This window comes from Arvicola amphibius, chromosome 7, assembly GCF_903992535.2.
Source record: "Arvicola amphibius chromosome 7, mArvAmp1.2, whole genome shotgun sequence".
Taxonomy (NCBI): Eukaryota; Metazoa; Chordata; class Mammalia; order Rodentia; family Cricetidae; genus Arvicola; species Arvicola amphibius.
The window spans coordinates 53376557-53392836 of record NC_052053.1 but is presented as its reverse complement, the minus strand read 5'-3'; the positions used below and the strand labels follow the sequence as shown (position 1 = coordinate 53392836).

Genomic DNA, 16280 nt, shown 5'->3' with positions numbered 1-16280 from the left:
GTGGAGCATCAGCCCTTTTCTGGGAGTTAAGTGTCTAATCCTCCCACTCAGCTCTCTCATTTGTTTATTGTTATGGAGACCGAGAGCTCCCGCCTTTTCTGTTGCCAACAGCTAAGGTACACAGAGGCAGGCTGTCTTTCTGGGACCCTCAGTTGGGGAACAACATAGAGGGATGTTCCTGGACCCCAAGAGTACTCTTTGTATAGGTACTCTCCCAGATGGCGGTGGCTCCTGGTCCCGAGATTCTGTTGGCTTTCTTCAGCACCTTCTTAGGACTCATTATCCACCCTGCTCTGCAAATGGGGAAACTGAGGATCCAAAAGGAAAGGGGCCTGACCCCAGGTCACATGACCTATTTGCTTTGGCTCTTTGGAAGAAGGAAGATCACCTCAGATGCCCCTCCCCATCTTCCAACAACACCCCAAGAAAGGATAGGCTTAGTGGGCCCAAGTGGCCTCCTGCGCTGTCTGCCTCCTCCCTCCTGCCCCACCCCAGAACCCACCCCATTTCCACATCTTGGAAAAGGGGGAGTAATGGAGCCTGAAGTCTGCAGGAACCTGTTAGGAGAAGGCTGAGGTGGGGAAAGGCTGCCAAGCATGCTCTGGGGATGGCAGGCAGCTGCGGGACAGACGGTTAGGCTGGCGCCTAAGGATGGAAGTCAGTAGGTCACCTCAGCCAGAAGGAGGTCTGGTAGGAACAAAAATCGCAATCGCGGCGGGAGAAGCAACACCAGACTGGGGAGAGAAACTCAAGACAGGTAGAGGAGGATATAAAGGGGAACCGAGAGGTGGGGGTTGGAGAGAGGAGAAGGAATCACAGAAAGTAGAGAATAATAACAGTCATGTCTATAGAAAACAGGGTGGGGGGGACACCAAGTGAGGAGGAATCTGAGAGGAGACCAGCACGGGGGTGGGGTGGGAGTGGGGACAGACAGGAGAAGAAATTAGACATGGTAAAGGAGATGGGATCCAAATCAGTAGTAGAGGAAAGATCCGGCCAAGGTGAGGTTAGCCTGCAGGGAAGGAAACAGCCTTGGCCCAGGGCCCCCACCCACGCCCCAGGAGCCCCGAAGCAGCAAGACATACTTACAAAGCAACAAAACAGTTTTTCCATTCTACACCTGAATTACTCCCCTTTTCCTAGCGCTGTATCTGCAAGAACTTACAATAGACAATTACTCGGGGAGCCCCGGTGACCCCGGGCACTCACCCGCGCCTCAGACACCCGACCTTGGGGTGCCCTCACTCCGGTCGTACCCCGCAACCCAGTGGCGGCACCGGACAGCGACTGTGCGCACAGCGCCAAGACCAGCGCGCAGAGCAGCGAGAGGTGCGGAGCCATGGCGACAGTGAGGACCCAGGCTGCGGCCGCGGCTTCGCGGTTGCCCCGACCTCTAAGTAGCTAGCCGCCCCATCCCGCCCCAGCTGGGGACCGCCCCGCAGGGAGGGCCTTGTGGCCTGCGGGGGAGGCGGGGATCTGTCCTGGATCTCGGAGACATCTGGGTTCCCACACCGACCCAAATGGGTGCGGTCGCCCCTTGGACCCTAAGTTCCAAACAGGAGATCCGGCATGTGATCTGACATACAGCAGATGCTAACTCGGTGAGAGCTGTTTTTCTGTGACCTGTGCAAACCCCCTCTTATTAGTTCAAGTAGCAGGTCTAACAAAAACTAAACAAACCAAAACGGCAAAATCCACCTAGCATGAACTAACCGGTTGTGGCGCTTTCTGCTCAAAGGCTCACTGGAGAATCCTCTTCAGATCAGATACACTAAAGAGAGCGCATTTCACAGAAGAGGAAACAGTGCAGTCTGGAACTATTCTGCACCCTCTTCTGGGGAGACAGGATTTGGGTCTCCCTCCACTCCTCAGCTCATCACTGGGAAATTAGGGACCTAGGTGGTACTCCTGTGAACTGCACCTCAGTCTCCAGCCAGCACAGAGGTTGCAGAGGGTTAGATCAGGCCTGCAGAAAGCCTGGTTCGCAGGTGAGAACGCTCACTTACCAGCCCTTCGGAGCCTGCACCGCATTATTTCTTATAGGCCAGGACTGAACTTTGCCCTCTCCTATCCCAATGTCTCCCACCTAAGAGGACACAGGTGAAGCCTAAGAGGATAGAGAGGACAGCTAAGACTGAGAACAGCATCCCAGAGAGGAGCAACGTATGGGCAAAGGGCAGGCAAGCACAAGCTATACCCAGAGAATAACAAGGGTCTGGCTTAGGGGGCTGTGGGGGGTGAGGCTGGCAAGGAAGGTGGGTAGCCTGAGGCCTTTGTGCAAACCTAAACCTCAGGATTTTATCAGGTGCCTGTAGAAGCCGTGAGTCCTCTGGGCTCCATAGTCTAGCAATCCCACCCCCAGGCCTGTGGAGCCTGTAATGGGCTGCCTTGGACTAACACAGAGTGTATTCACATAACTGCTTTCAGTGGGCAAGGATATTCATTGAAGCATTGTTTGAAGAGAATTGGAAAGAACCCAAAACATCCTGGGGAAGCAAGTGATGGAGCTGTCACATAACGGACCACAGTCCACGGTGCAGCTGGGGGTGTATTGTGAGTTAGAGCCAATTGTGTCTCGTGGCACATAGTAGGCACTCAGTAGGCATGGAGAGGCCTTCAGGGGCAAGAAGCAAATTGCACAATGATGGTTATCGAATGGCTCTTCTCTTCCTTTCTAGAAGGGTGCAGGTTGGTGCGCAAACCCTTGAAAAGTCAGTAAATGCCAAACTGTCAAAGCCTTTGGTATGCTTGGAAGTGGTGAAGAGAGCTGGTTCACTCTGGACAGCGCCATGGCTGCCCGAGGCTGGAGGGAGTGCTCGGATCACTGTGCCTGGCACAAGAAACCTTTCAGGATGATGGGATATTTTTAATCCTATACCATGATGATGATCCAGCAACCAGTTCACACCACTGAAAAACCACAGAACTGTATACCCCAGTAAGTGAACCATGGGTGCCAGCAAATTACATCCTGGGATGTAAAACAGCAAAAACAAGATCTAAAATGGGACGAGAAGATATCCAAGGGAGTTTCTGGGTTTGTTCGTTTAACAACTGTACTGTAAAAAGAATGCTTTAAGAAGAACATGCGTAAAGGGATACTTGCTCCTTAGCCGATTTGGGAAATGGCAAGCAACCTGAGCCAGTGGCTGAACTGGCTCAGCAGTCCCTCAAGAGCAGTGTGGCCTCAGTTTGTCCAGCTGGTGATTAACAGAGGGCTGTTATGGCTTGGCCTCGACCTCTGGGGTCAGTGAACCAGCCCAGATTCCCTGGCCCCAGGTTAATGTTCACAAAGGTGGTGTAGCTTTGCTGGCCAGCTATGGAGTTTGGGTCACAGTGACCAAGGCACAGCCTCTGCCTTCTGGGACCCTAGAGCCTAGAAACCTTCACTCCGGGGCATCAGTGAATGGAGATGAGAGGGGCAGCTCTCTACTCTGTTCCATGCCTGGACGAGGCTTGAGATGAAGGGGACAAGGGGGTTCAAATGAAGGGGAAAGGGGGCATGCCCCATGTTAGGGAAGGCTCAGCCACAGGCTCCTGGATGACTCAGAGCAGCTCACCGTCCCTCTCTGGGTCTCAGTATCTATCCAAAAGCCAATGCCTTGCTTCTCTGACTCTAAGGCCACTTCTGGACTCAGCACTCCCAGATCCTGGCTGCACCATCCTGCACAGAACCTACTTGCTTCTGAGCATCAAGGTTTTCATCTTCAAAATGAAGACCAGGTCACTTTGACAGGTCCTTCTGAATCAGAGCAGCTAGGACCCCTGGTGTGAGAGGGAGACTCTGAAATCAGCAATAGCATGTCACCTCACCTCGGTGAGTAATCAAACCTGGCTGCTGCCCTACAGGACCCTGAAGCCCGAAACTTCTCACTACAGCACACAGCGAGTGAAGACTTTGATGTGGGAACCCTGCCTGACTCTGTTCCCCACTTGGAAAAGGATGTATAAATCCAGGGGAGCAAGCGGATATGTGCAGAAGAAAGGCGGGCGCACCACTGACAGAGAAACCGAGGCTCAGGCACTCATGTGGAAGGGGGTAATTGCTGAGGTCCAAACTCTTACCAGGGATTCCTGGGCTCCAGTTCTATCTGGGAGATGAAGCAGGAGCCCTGGCCCCACCTCATCTGGACAGGGAGCAGCAACCCTGTGCAGGAAAAAGGTTGCTGTTGCTAAACCAGTCCAAGCCCATGCCAGGCAGGCAGGCAGAAGTCTCCTAGAGGAGGCTCCAGGAAAGTTCTCGAGCCCTCCAGATGCCTGATGTCATTATCCAGGACAACTGGATGTCTAAGAAGATCCCAGACCATAGCCACTGGGTGGAGAAAGACTGTGTGGTACCTCCATATCAAGACACTCAGGTCTGGGATGGTTGCTCTGATTTCAGTATAACATTGTTTACCATCGGTCTGTTCTGTGCACATACCCTAGTCCCTGCTCTTCGCTGTGCCTTAGGTACCCCCTTGGCCCCCTTGATTGCCCATATCAGCCGTTCACGAGTCCTGCCCAGTGCCCCCTTCCCATCAGGCACCTTCTCAGTATCTGCCAAAGGACCAAGTACCAAGTGATACAGTCCATGTCCTTCTGCAGACACCCCCCTCACCGCCGTGGTTGGACCCAGGATTCCATAACCATCTCTCGGCCCATTCTTTCTCTGACTAACTTGAAGTCATTCTCTAGACCTCTGTGGGCTGCCTGCGTAGGGAGGCTACCAGATGAGAGGTCTCACCGTCGCCCTTGGCAGGCTGGGAAGACACTCCCTGTCCTGTTCCCTCAGCCCAGACACACAACTCTCCATCTCTCCGGCAGCCGGCCACTCCCTGGGAGAGCTCCCTTCTTTCCCTCAGAGTTTGTTGGCCTTTGGCCCACAACTGTGCTTTGGGTCCCCTGGGAGCACCCACCCTTCTGGCCTAGGATTTTGCCAGGAGGGACAAGGATCAGTAAACAAAGAGGCAGTTATGAAACCCCGTGGAACCAAACAGGGCCCGCACAAGTTCCGGCAAGCCCCATGGACCTGAATGCACAGATCTCGGCACCTGTAGTCAGTTTCCTCATTTTTAAATGAGGATTTTAAAATGTCAGGTTCCTGGGACATTAGAGGACTCTAAGGTCTGATACACAGCATCTCCCAAAGGGTCCCTGGATAGCCTGCTTTCTTCTTTCAGAGGCCTGAAGGCAGCGATCCACACCTACCAATAGGGGTAAGACTACAGCTTTCAAATGGGCCTTGGGCTTGGACTAGACTGCAGTCTGGACTGGGTTATTTCCCTTTCTGAGCCTCCAGGAGCTTATTTGTAAATAGAGACAGTAGTACCCACCTGCAGAACTATGGGGGCAAGCCAGAGGACTGCCAGTAGTAATGGACACTGGCCTCCCATCTCTTTGTAGATAACACCAAGCAGAAAAAGGTGATGCCTCCAGGCCATTGGGCCAGTATCAACAGCCTAGACTTAGAACTCAGGTCTCTGGGCAACCAGGCCAGAGGCAAGGCCTGGGTCTCATGGAATAGCATGGTCAGCTGGCCCTCTGTCCTGGCCAAATCTGTACTGGGTGTGGACAGCTATTGGGAAGATGGCCAGTGGGGTTTGTTTGACTCTATCCCAGGGACCGAAGCCACCGACCCTCTCTCAGCTCCCAGAGCCAGCCCCACCCAGTGCTGTGAGGACAGTCAAAGGAGGCCTGGCCCTACCACCTCCTGGCCCCAAGCCCTGGAAGCAACAAGATTTGGCCGTGTATGAGTCCAGGCCTCTTCCACCAGGACTCACTGTAGCTATCGGTCGCTCCTGCCCTAAGGCAGATGCTGCAACCCTGAGAAACTCGGGACTGCAAAGAACTGAGTCCTAGACCCTCACACCCCCACCCATCTCAGAACTCTGTAGCAACTCCCGAGAAGCCCGGGCACAAACACAGGTCCAAGCACAGGCATGGTGACTTGGGGCAGGATCAGCTGGAGACCTGGGAGGGGTGCAGACAGAAGGCAGGGTCTGTGATGCCCCTACCACAGAGGAAGGGACAAGAGATGACACTGGAGGCAACTGCTCAGAGAAAGGATTTGGACATGTAATGGGGAAGAACTTCCGCTAGCAAAAGTAGGGGCTTAAAGATCTACCCCTTAACCGGCTGAGTGGCCCTGAGAAAGTTACCTTGGTACTCGAGCCTCAGTGCCCTTATGAGTAGGTAGGGACCATAGTATCTTCTTCCCATGAAGGCTGTAAAAATTTAATAAGGGGACAGCTGTTAAGGGTGCATACTGCCCTTGGAAAGGACCTCAGTTTGGTTTCCAGCACCCATATCAGATGGCTCACAACCAGTTGTAACTTCCACCCCAGAGGGTCTGACGCCCTCTTCTGGCCGCTACAGTTACCTGCACTTAAACATACCACACACACACACACACACACACACAGATTTGTAACCAGGTGAAATGCACTGGGCTCAGTGTAGCCTACTGCAGGTGAAGCCTGTAAGAAGAAAGCTGCAATTTTTGCTGGGTGAGTTGCTTGGGTGAGTTTCTGTCTCTCTGAGCCTAATTTTCTTGTGTGTTAATTAGAGACCAAAAGGCCTTCCCTGCCAAGTATGATAGTGTGTACCTGTAAGAGCAGTGCTCAGGCGAGAGAAGCAACTTTGAGGCCAGCCCGGTTTGCATAATAGGTTTCAGCTCACCCAGGGCTAGCCAGCAAGACCGGATCTCAGAACAAACCACAATGTGTGTATGTGTGTGTGTGTGTGTGTGTGTGTGTGTGTGAGAGAGAGAGAGAGAGAGAGAGAGAGAGAGAGAGGGGGGGGGGGGGGATTTTTCATAAAAATAAATGTTCAAAAAATACTGGTTTATAAAAGCAAGCTATCTAAGAGGCATCTGCACAGCCATGTTCATAGCAGCACTGCCCACAACAATTCGAACATGGAAACAAGCCAGCGGTTCATTAATGAGTGAGTAGACAATCAACAAACATATTCAAACAGCAGAACAGTAACCTGTGAAAAGATTACATCCTGCTAGAGGGATAACCCTCAAGGACACTGCCAATCACAAAGCAGAAATGTTGAGTCCACTCCCATGAAGTTCCGGGAAGAATCAGACTGAAGGACCATACAGTGAAGTGATGGTGTAAGGGGAAGGGAAATGTGGGCTACTGTCCAAAGAGAGCAGAGCCTCAGTGGATGAACCAGCCTGCCTCCATCTTGGGTGATAAAGCCATTTTACAGTAAAGATAAACTAAGTCCGTTCCTGTTTATGATTAAATCTCTGTTTCTCAAGGATTAGGCTCTGCCCTACCTGTAACCTTAAATACAAATGTCTCTGTACTGCCTATTCCAGGAAGCTGCAACCACATCTTTGTATCAAAAAGTTGTAACCATCTTGGAACCCTACCTTTGTTCCAAAAGGTTGTTATGACTACCTGTTGTTGTGGCTACCTTGTTAGGACCACCTTGCAATCATGTTTTTGCCTCAGGAGGTTGTTATGACTGACCTGTTGTTATGGCTACCTTGTTAGGACCACCTGCAATCATGCCTTTGCCTCAGGAGGTTGTTATGACTGACCTGTTATGTTTATGTTCTGCTCCTGTAACCCTGACAGCTTTTGCCCTCCAAATCCCCCAGTTGGAAACCCCCTACCCCTCGGTTATAAAAACCTTGTCTTCCTCATGCCCAGTGCTGATCTCTTGAACTCCACATTTAGGAAAGGCAGTTTGTGTACATGAATAAAAAAGCTTGCTTTAATTAATTGCTTGCCTTAATTAATTTGCCCATGATGATTTGGGTCAATGGTCTTTCTCCTCACATCTTTGGGGTTAACAAGTTCTGCAAGAGAGAGAGTTCTGGGGATGGAAAGTGGTGGTGGGTGCAAGGCATACAATGCATTTGACACCAGGGAACCATGCATTTACAATGTTCACGATGCTAAGGTTCATGTTAGGTCGACTTTGCCACAGTAAAAACAATTGGGCAACTTCTCATCTGCTTTCTCTTTCTGAGACAATGAGCTGTCCAATAGGGGCCCAGTAAAGAGAAGTCATGTGACAGGAGTCCTTCTCCAGGACCATTCAGGCCTTGGGAAGCAGATACAGAAAGAGAAAAAAGTGAGCACTTCATCTGGCCAACTTGATGTGGAGATTAAGTTCATTTTCCAGCATCTGGGCTCCCCAGACCAACCTCCATGAGATACAGTGACATGGGCCAGATGGGGCCGCATTCTCCTGCTAATGGCTCCATATGAAGCCCTTATGTTCCCACATTCTTCACAGCTAACCACATGATAGTTTCCTCTGTGCTGGGCTCTGGCCACTGCATGAGAGCTGATGACCCAAATGCCCCACTGCAGCCCGCAGGCAGAGGTCCCAGCGAAGACAAAGGGACAGGCATGGCCAAGAGATAGTAGATGACAGGTCACGTTCACAGAGGGATGTGAAGCAGCTCAGGGGACAGGGCCAGTGGTCCCTTTCTAATGTTCCAATTTCATTTTCTATAACGCAGAGCGACAAGGCTACCCTGATGTATGTCCCAGAGGACAGAAGCCCCTGACTCCGAATGTGTCACTCAGCTGGTGCCTAGCAACCATGACATCCAAAGATGGCCCTCAGCACCTGCCGGCCTTTCCACACCTGCAGCTCACTTGCTCCATGCCCACCCCTGGTCTCTACCTCACTTTCACATTCAAAGCAAAGGACAGCTGGAGGGTTCCAACCAAGGCCGGAGACAGGGTGGTGGCTAGTCACCTGGAGAGCCAGCCTTCCGAGCCTTCCTATCTACCTCAAGAATTTCTTTCCTCTAAGAATCTGGCTTGTTGCCAGGCGGTGGTGGCGCACGCCTTTAATCCCAGCACTTGGGAGGCAGAGGCAGGCGGATCTCTGTGAGTTCGAGACCAGCCTGGTCTACAAGAGCTAGCTCCAGGACAGGCTCTAAAGCTGCAGAGAAACCCTGTCTCAAAAAACCAAAAAAAAAAAAAAAAAAAAAGAAAGAATCTGGCTTGTTCTGTCCACCCAAAACAGCATGGACCCCAACACTCACAAACTGACCGTAACAAGAAATTCAAGCCCTCTAAACTTCACTGCCCTTGGACACAGGACAGCCAGGCGTATGTCACAGATTTGCTGCATCTAATATTAATTAAATTTTAAAAAGTCCAGAAAAACCTCCAATGAAAAGATGAAGGCCGGGGACTAGCAAGGAGCAGAGAGGGAGGACTCACAAGATCTCACGTTCAAGTAGGCCTGTAGCCGCCACTGCTCCTGACCCCTCCATGGCCCCAGTACAGACACAGGACCCCCTCTGAGATCTGGTACCCATGTGCCCTAAGCAGCATAGCTCAGTGACTACCAGACATCCTCTGTCATCTACCCTAGCCTCTGTGCGTCCTCAGCTCCCTGCTCAGGAACTCTGGGAACTGGCTACGTGTGACCTTGGGCCTGCTACTCTTTCTCAGAAGAAACAGGATAAAATGGTGAGCTCCAGGTACTGAGAGGACTCAAGAAACTGCTGTACACAACCCGCAACCTCCTCCTCCTCCTCCTCCTCCTCCTCCTCCTCCTCCTCCTCCTCCTCCTCCTCCTCCTCCTCCTCCTTCTCCTCCTCCTCCTCCACACCTCCCACAGCAGCTGTTAGCAATCTACTCCCCAAAGGCTTGGAGACAATCTCTCTGAGCCAGCCAAGCAGTCAGGGAGCCAATAAGAAGGAGGATCAGGGAGAGGAAAATTACTGGTGCTGGCCCCAGCCAGTGCTGGGGTGGGGGGCTGCCTTGGAGAGTGGGGAGCTGGAGGCCTGGCAGGCTCCTCCTGAACCACGGGCTTGGCCCCATGCCTTGACCCCTGTCTGAGCTAAAGGGATAGTGGGCGTACTTGAGGCCCCAGTCCTCCTCTGGAACATGCCCACTCTTTGGCATCCAGAAACAGGAGGAAGAAACAGGCAGGCCTTTGTAAGGAGGAGAAAAGCCTCTTGCTGGGCCCCAGGTCCTACCATGACAGATCCTCCTGGGGCCTAGGAACCCATAAGTGCCAGAGCTCCAGCCCCAAGCTCTTCTGCTCACGGCTGTACATCGTATATGCCGTGCCACACCCAGTGTCACATGCAAACACACCACCATGTCACACACCAGCCTGTGTTCCTTAGACCTGTGACTAGTTTCTCTTCTGTAGCTTTACTGATGTCACTCTTGCCTCTGGTGAGGAGTCACCCACCATACACTCTGCTATGTGCTGATGTCTATGTCCTCTGTACCGGGCCTCAGTCCTTGAAAACACATGCTACATGCTACATCCTTGTGGTGGTCCTCACCCCAGGGATATTCACCGAAGGAGCAGGGACAACACGACGTCATAGTTAAGGACACTCCTCAGCCTCTCTCACCATGTGACCTTTTCAAAGCAACTTGTCCTGTCAGTGCCTTGCCTTCTTCAGCTCTAGAATGTGACACCAGTAGCGTTTCTCTGACAGAGAAGTAGATAACTGGTGTCCATCCCAGCTCTTAGTGTGCTAGGTAAGTGCTCTGAAATGGTCCCTGAGTCTGGACCACGCACCAGGCCTATGTGCCCATTGTCTGCTGTGCACGAGACACTGTGTATGCTGGGAAATCCTAACAGATGGTAAGAGGGTGTGGTGACCTCATACTGAGAAGAAATCCTAGGTTCAGAGCAGGATAACAGTTTGCACTGGGTCAGAAAGGGGGGGGGGTCTAGAGACAGACCCTGATGAGGGGGGAGGGCTAGACACAGATGCTGATAAGGGGAAGGGCTAGACATGGATACTGATGGGGGGAGGGCTAGACACGGATGCTAATGAGGGGGAGGGCTAACATGGATGCTGATGGGGAGGGCTAGACACGGATGCTGATTAGCTGTGGGCAGTGGAGCACAGGGATCATTTTGGAGTAATGAACATGTTCTTGCCAGGTGTGGTGGGTGCATGCCATTAACCCCAGCACTCAGGAGGCAGAAGCAGATGGAAATCAACGAGTTCGAGGCCAGCCTGGTCTATACGACAAGTTTCTGGGAAAGCAGGGCTACACAGAGATACTCTGTCTCAAGAAAGAAGATGGAGGGAGAGAAGGAGGGAAGGACGGGGAGATGGAGGAAAGAGGAGGAGAAGGAGGAAAGAAAAGTCTCTCAAACATGATTGTGGAGATGATTTCAAAACCCTGAATTCACTAAGAATAAGAGTTCATGAAAATGGCAGAAGTATATATTTATGGAAACTCTGTAAATTTAATCAATTATGTGAACTATATTTCAGGAATGTTGTTGTGAAAACAAAAGTCCTCATGTTAGCCAGGCATAGTGGTGCACACCTTTAATCCCAGCACTCGGGAGGCAGAGGCAGGTGAATCTCTGTGAGTTTGAGGCCAACCTGGTCTATGGAAAGCATGCCCGGACAGTTAGAGCAACACAGAGAAACCCTATCTGGAAACAACAACAAAAGCCCCCCTCCCCCTCCCCACCCCTCATGTTTAGCTGGGGAAGTGAATTTTTCACTGTCATTTACTGACAGCCCAGATAGCAGAGTGGCTGTGAACGTCTCTACACACAAGAGTGGGCAAGCAGATCCCTGGGAGAGTTTGGAAAGAGCACAGACTTGGAATGTGCAGAACTGGGGGGTCCAGGAACCCAATTCTAAGGGTCAGCTATCAATGGGAACCACTCGGCACAACCACAGTTGGGGAAACTGAGGCTAAGCAGGAGACGGGGGCCTGTTGGATCTGGTGGATCAAACAGCAGGACAGCTGGAACTAACTGGCCCCTTCCTGTTTTCTTCCCTCCTTCTCCTCTGCCTCCCTCCCAGGGCGGGCCTCCCCTGCCATCAGCTGTGACTCAGAGCTCTGAGTCATCCCGTGGCACCACAGAAGGGACTTCTTAAGAAAAACAATCCCTAACACAGAGCTCCCCAGAACCTTGGGAACAGGATCGGCCCAGGGGGCTGGGAGGAGAGAGAAAGGTCAGGGCCGTGTGGGAGGCCAGGGCTCCCCAAGTCTGACTGCTCTTAGCCACTAAGAGGTGCAGCACATACGTAAGGAGCCTCAGCTTCATCACCAGCAAATAAAACTCCCTTTTGCACAATGAAGCTCCATATGCGCAGGCGTCACGACAACAACTGTGTGTGTGTATGTGTACGCGTGCTTGCGTGCACAGATGTGTGTCTGCAGATATGTGTGTGCAGATGTGTATAAGCAGATGTGCACAGATGTGCACTTACAGATGTGTGTGCAGTTGTGTGCACAGATGTGTGCATGTATGTGTGTGTGTGTACAGGTGTGTGTGCACAGATGTGTTCGCAGGTATTGTGCAGGTGTGTGTGCACAGATGTGTGTGCACATTGTGTGCGTGTATGTGTGTGTGCAGGGATGTGTACAGATGTATGGATGTGTGTGCAGATGTGTGCTCATACATGTAGAGGCTAGAGATCAAGGTCAGCTGTCTCCCTGAATCATTCTTCACCATATTTTTGAGGGCATGTCTTTTCCTTGAGCCTGGAGCTCACATATTAGCTTAGACAGTCTAGCCAGCAACCCCGGGAGATTCTCCTGTCCCTGCCTTCCCTTCCCTGTGGTTATGTAGATGCAAGGGACCAAACAGGCACGTGGGGCCAGCACTTCAGCTATTAAAGCCATCTCCTCAGCCCCACGATATGAACTTCATAAGCACTAGTTTTCTGAATCCTCATTAAAATTTATGGGTGCCATCATCCAATTTTAGAGACAGGGAAACTGAGGCTCAGAGAAGTAACTCTTGCACAGTTAGGCAAGGCAGAGCAGAGTTTAAATCCAGGGTTAGATTTTGAATCCTGTTACTCTCTCCCTTGCTCCTTTTAGAAAGCACCTACATGGGCTGGGGAGTTGGTGCAGTGGTTAAGAGCATTGGCTGTTCTTGCAGAGGACTCGGGTTCAGCTCCAGCACTAAATGGCAGCTCACAAACATCCCTGACTCCCATTGCAGGAGATCCAATGCCCTCTTCTGGTCTCTTTAGAACCAGGCACGCATACAGTGCTAAAGACATGTAGGCAAAACATATAAAATGAAAATAAATACGTCTCTTTTATTCTTATTTTTTAAAGATTTGTTTAATTTTATGTTTATGGGTGTTCTACCTGCATATATGTCTCTGCACCATACATGTGTATGTAGTGCTGTTGGGGGCCAGAAGAGGACATCAGAACAGGCAGAGAGCCTAATTGGTAGCTAAACTGTGGTCCTGCTTGAACAGGCTTCAGAGAGCCCCTCAGTTCCCAGCTGCTCATCATTCCCCCTAGGGCATTTTCCTCAGCCATGGCTGGGCAGGGCAGAAGGGAAGAGGCCTCTTGAGATAGGCCAGGCTTCAATCTAGCAGCTATAAATAGGCCCTTCTGGCTTGGGCTGAAATAGTTATGCCAGGCCCAGTTCGGCAGGCATCAGAGCACAAACGGCCCCGGAAATGGCTCTTTTCCCCACACACAGTTAACTAAAACTTCTTCAGAAAGCCATTGTTCACAATTCTTGAGGAAAAGGGTTTGAGCAAAGAGCCACACCCACCTAGAAAGGAGACTGGACCTGGGCCTAGGCTTCTTCTACTGTTTCTTACTTCCATTGTGTCTGCTTGAGACTCAGTTTCCCAAAATGTGAACTAGGGAGGTCGGTGTGCACCCTTGGGCCCTTTCAGCCAGGATGCTGTGACACCCTGCTTCTCAAACACTTATCTCATTGTGCCCAGCCCCGATCAACCCGGAAACTGTATTTTGTTGTTCTTTTTATCGTTATTGAAGTGCTGGGAACCAATCCCAGGCAGACCCTCTATTGCCGAGCTACATCACAGCCCTGTGGCACATTGCAAATTAAATTTTGTTGTTGTTATTGTCTAGGATTTTTTGGGAACCTTGCCATCCTGAGTGCAGAGTGCAAAGGATGGAATGTTGAGTGAGTCCTAACCAGCCCCATGCCTGGGCCAGGAACCGCTGCTAAAGGCAGCTCCAGCCCCACCCCCCAAGTCCTCCTAGTGGCCTTCGTGAGCACAGCTGGGAACAGCCTGTTGTGACCTAGGCAGGGCCTTGACCTTACAGAAAAGGCTCCCCAGCCATCGCATGTACCCAAGTGCTGCCCCCCTTCCTTCATAGGTCACCACCCGAGCTTTCCTTCATGAAGACAGAAAATGAAGCTGAGAGGGACTGGGCACGTTCTGTTCAGAGACACTAGCTCAGACTTACTCCTAGAGTCCGGTGCGTCCGTGGTCTGACTCAAGTCAGCCTAGCTGGACAGTGGGAACAGAACTGGACAAGAGCGAAGAACAGAGAGAGAGAGAGAGAGAGAGAGAGAGAGAGAGAGAGAGAGAGAGAGAGAGAGAGAGACAGGTCATTCACGTGCGTGCGTGCGCGTGCGTGTGCGTGTGTGTGTGTGTGTCTGAGTGTTGTGTGTCTGAGTTTCTATCTGTCTGCGTGTGTGTCTGTGTATATGTCTCTGTGTGTGTCTGAATGTATGGCTCTGTGTGTGTATATATCTCTGTGTATCTCTCTGTATGCATATCTCTGTGTCTGTATATGTCTCTCTCTGTGTGTCTGTGTGTATGTCTCTGTGTGTGTATGTGTATGTCTCTGTGTCTGTGTGAATATGTGTCTCTGTGTGTGTATATCTCTGTTTGTGTGTATGTCTGTGTGTGTGTGTCTGTGTCTGTATGTCTCTGTCTCTGTGTGTATATCTCTGTGTGTGTGTGTCTCTGTGTAGGGAAGGGATGTGACAGAGCTTCACTGGAACATACTCTCCTATGAGATTCCGGCATTGCCCTCTCTGACGGCCCTCCTCTTTCCCTGCCACTAATTGACTGCTCTGAAATCTCATCAATCAAGCCGTTCCTCTCCTCAACGGCCATCTATGGCTCCCAGTGACCGGAAAACTGAAACTTAGCTAGCATCTGAGGTCTCTCTCCAGACATCCGTGTCTCCTCCTGCCTCTCTGAGCTCAGTCTCCAGACATGACTTACTCATCCTCAGGCACACAGGGCTCCCCCAGGTAACCAGCCCTTTGCACATAATCCTCTTGCCTGGAACACCCAACTCCCATCTCAGCCCAGCGCTCATCTCACGGGCAGGAAAAGCCGACTGGCCCCATGGGTGTCTTGGAAAGCATCTGGGTATGGGCCACAGTTGTCTCCCTCAGGGATTGCATGGCTGCTCTTTCAGGATGGGGCAGTTCACCACCCATTCCAGAGAGTCAGCAAGGGTTGGCTGGGAGATGGGGGTGAGGGAGGCTGGAGGCAAAGAGCCAAGAGCATCCTGGGAGAGCACGCATTTCCCAGGACTTCACGACACCAGGTCCTACATGAAGAATCGGGGCACTTCAGCAAGGAAAACACTAAAACAACCCCACACAGGATCATAACATGTGTGGGCACATGTGTGTGCACGCATGTATCTGTGCGCATGTGAGATGGTGTCATTAATGAAGTTCTCCAAGTCTCCCATTGGGAAGCTCCTAACAGTCTCTAGTAGCGTGGAGTAAAATCCACAATCAAGGGCAGCATGGCCTGGAAGCTCTGGTCCCTTGCCTGGCCATTGCCCATTCCGTCTGAGGGGTGCTCTCCCTTCTTAGTTCACCCTGCCGTCCGGCACTCATGCTTCTCTGCCCTATCCAGAGAAGAAGCACCTCCTCCTAGCTGCTCCCTTAGACCATCAGATCCATCCACACAAGACCCAGGAAGCCAGGGCAGGCACAGCCATCCACACAAGACCCAGGAAGTCATGGCAGGCACACCATCTACACAAGACCCAGGAAGTCATGGCAGGCACACCATCTACACAAGACCCAGGAAGTCATAGCAGGCAACACCATCCACACAAGACCCAGGAGGAATGGGAAGGCTCTATTCTTTGCATCTTCTCTGCCAACTCAGGCCCTAGACACCTGTCACATGATTCTGGGAATGAATGGATTCCAGAATCCGCCTAACATTTAAGTCAGAAAAACAAAGCGCTGTGCATTGTCAGAAAGGGTGGGTGGGGCAGCTTGGGGAAACTGACAAGACAGCCTTCCAGCGGCCAGGGAGAGAATGTTCCAGATGGAGAAGAAGGTATCAATGTGCCAGAGACTTGGGACAAGGATATCTGAGGATCTGAAGGGAGGACACCAGGGCGCTGTGCTTACACCCAAGTTCATAGAGGCGAACATGAGGCGGGTGCAGTGCAGGGGATAGGGGAGCCACAAGGGTGAACAGGCAGACTCCTGAGACCTTCAGCTAGACCCAAGCAGTCTGGCTGTGGCCCTGTAGTGTTTCCAGAAGTCCAGCAGGCTGAAATCATACACAGGAAGGAACACCTCAGTTTCTGGACTGT

The 16280-nt window shown here is 51.6% G+C and overlaps 1 protein-coding gene across 4 annotated transcripts in view; it reads right to left on the bottom strand.

The window, feature by feature from the left end:
• The window catches only part of Gsn (gelsolin), a 56818-nt gene that overhangs the window by 26201 nt on the left and 14337 nt on the right, over positions 1–16280 (bottom strand). Inside the window, exon 1 of one of the 4 annotated variants that reach the window (XM_038336402.1) lies at positions 1210–1379. The exons of 2 other annotated variants lie outside the window; for them this stretch is intronic. In XM_038336402.1, coding sequence (XP_038192330.1) covers positions 1210–1341 — 132 coding nt within the window. In that variant the 5' untranslated portion in view covers positions 1342–1379. Of the gene's footprint in view, positions 1–1089; positions 1129–1209; positions 1380–16280 lie in introns of those variants that run through there. One more of the 4 variants, XM_038336403.1, reaches the window with a different exon arrangement.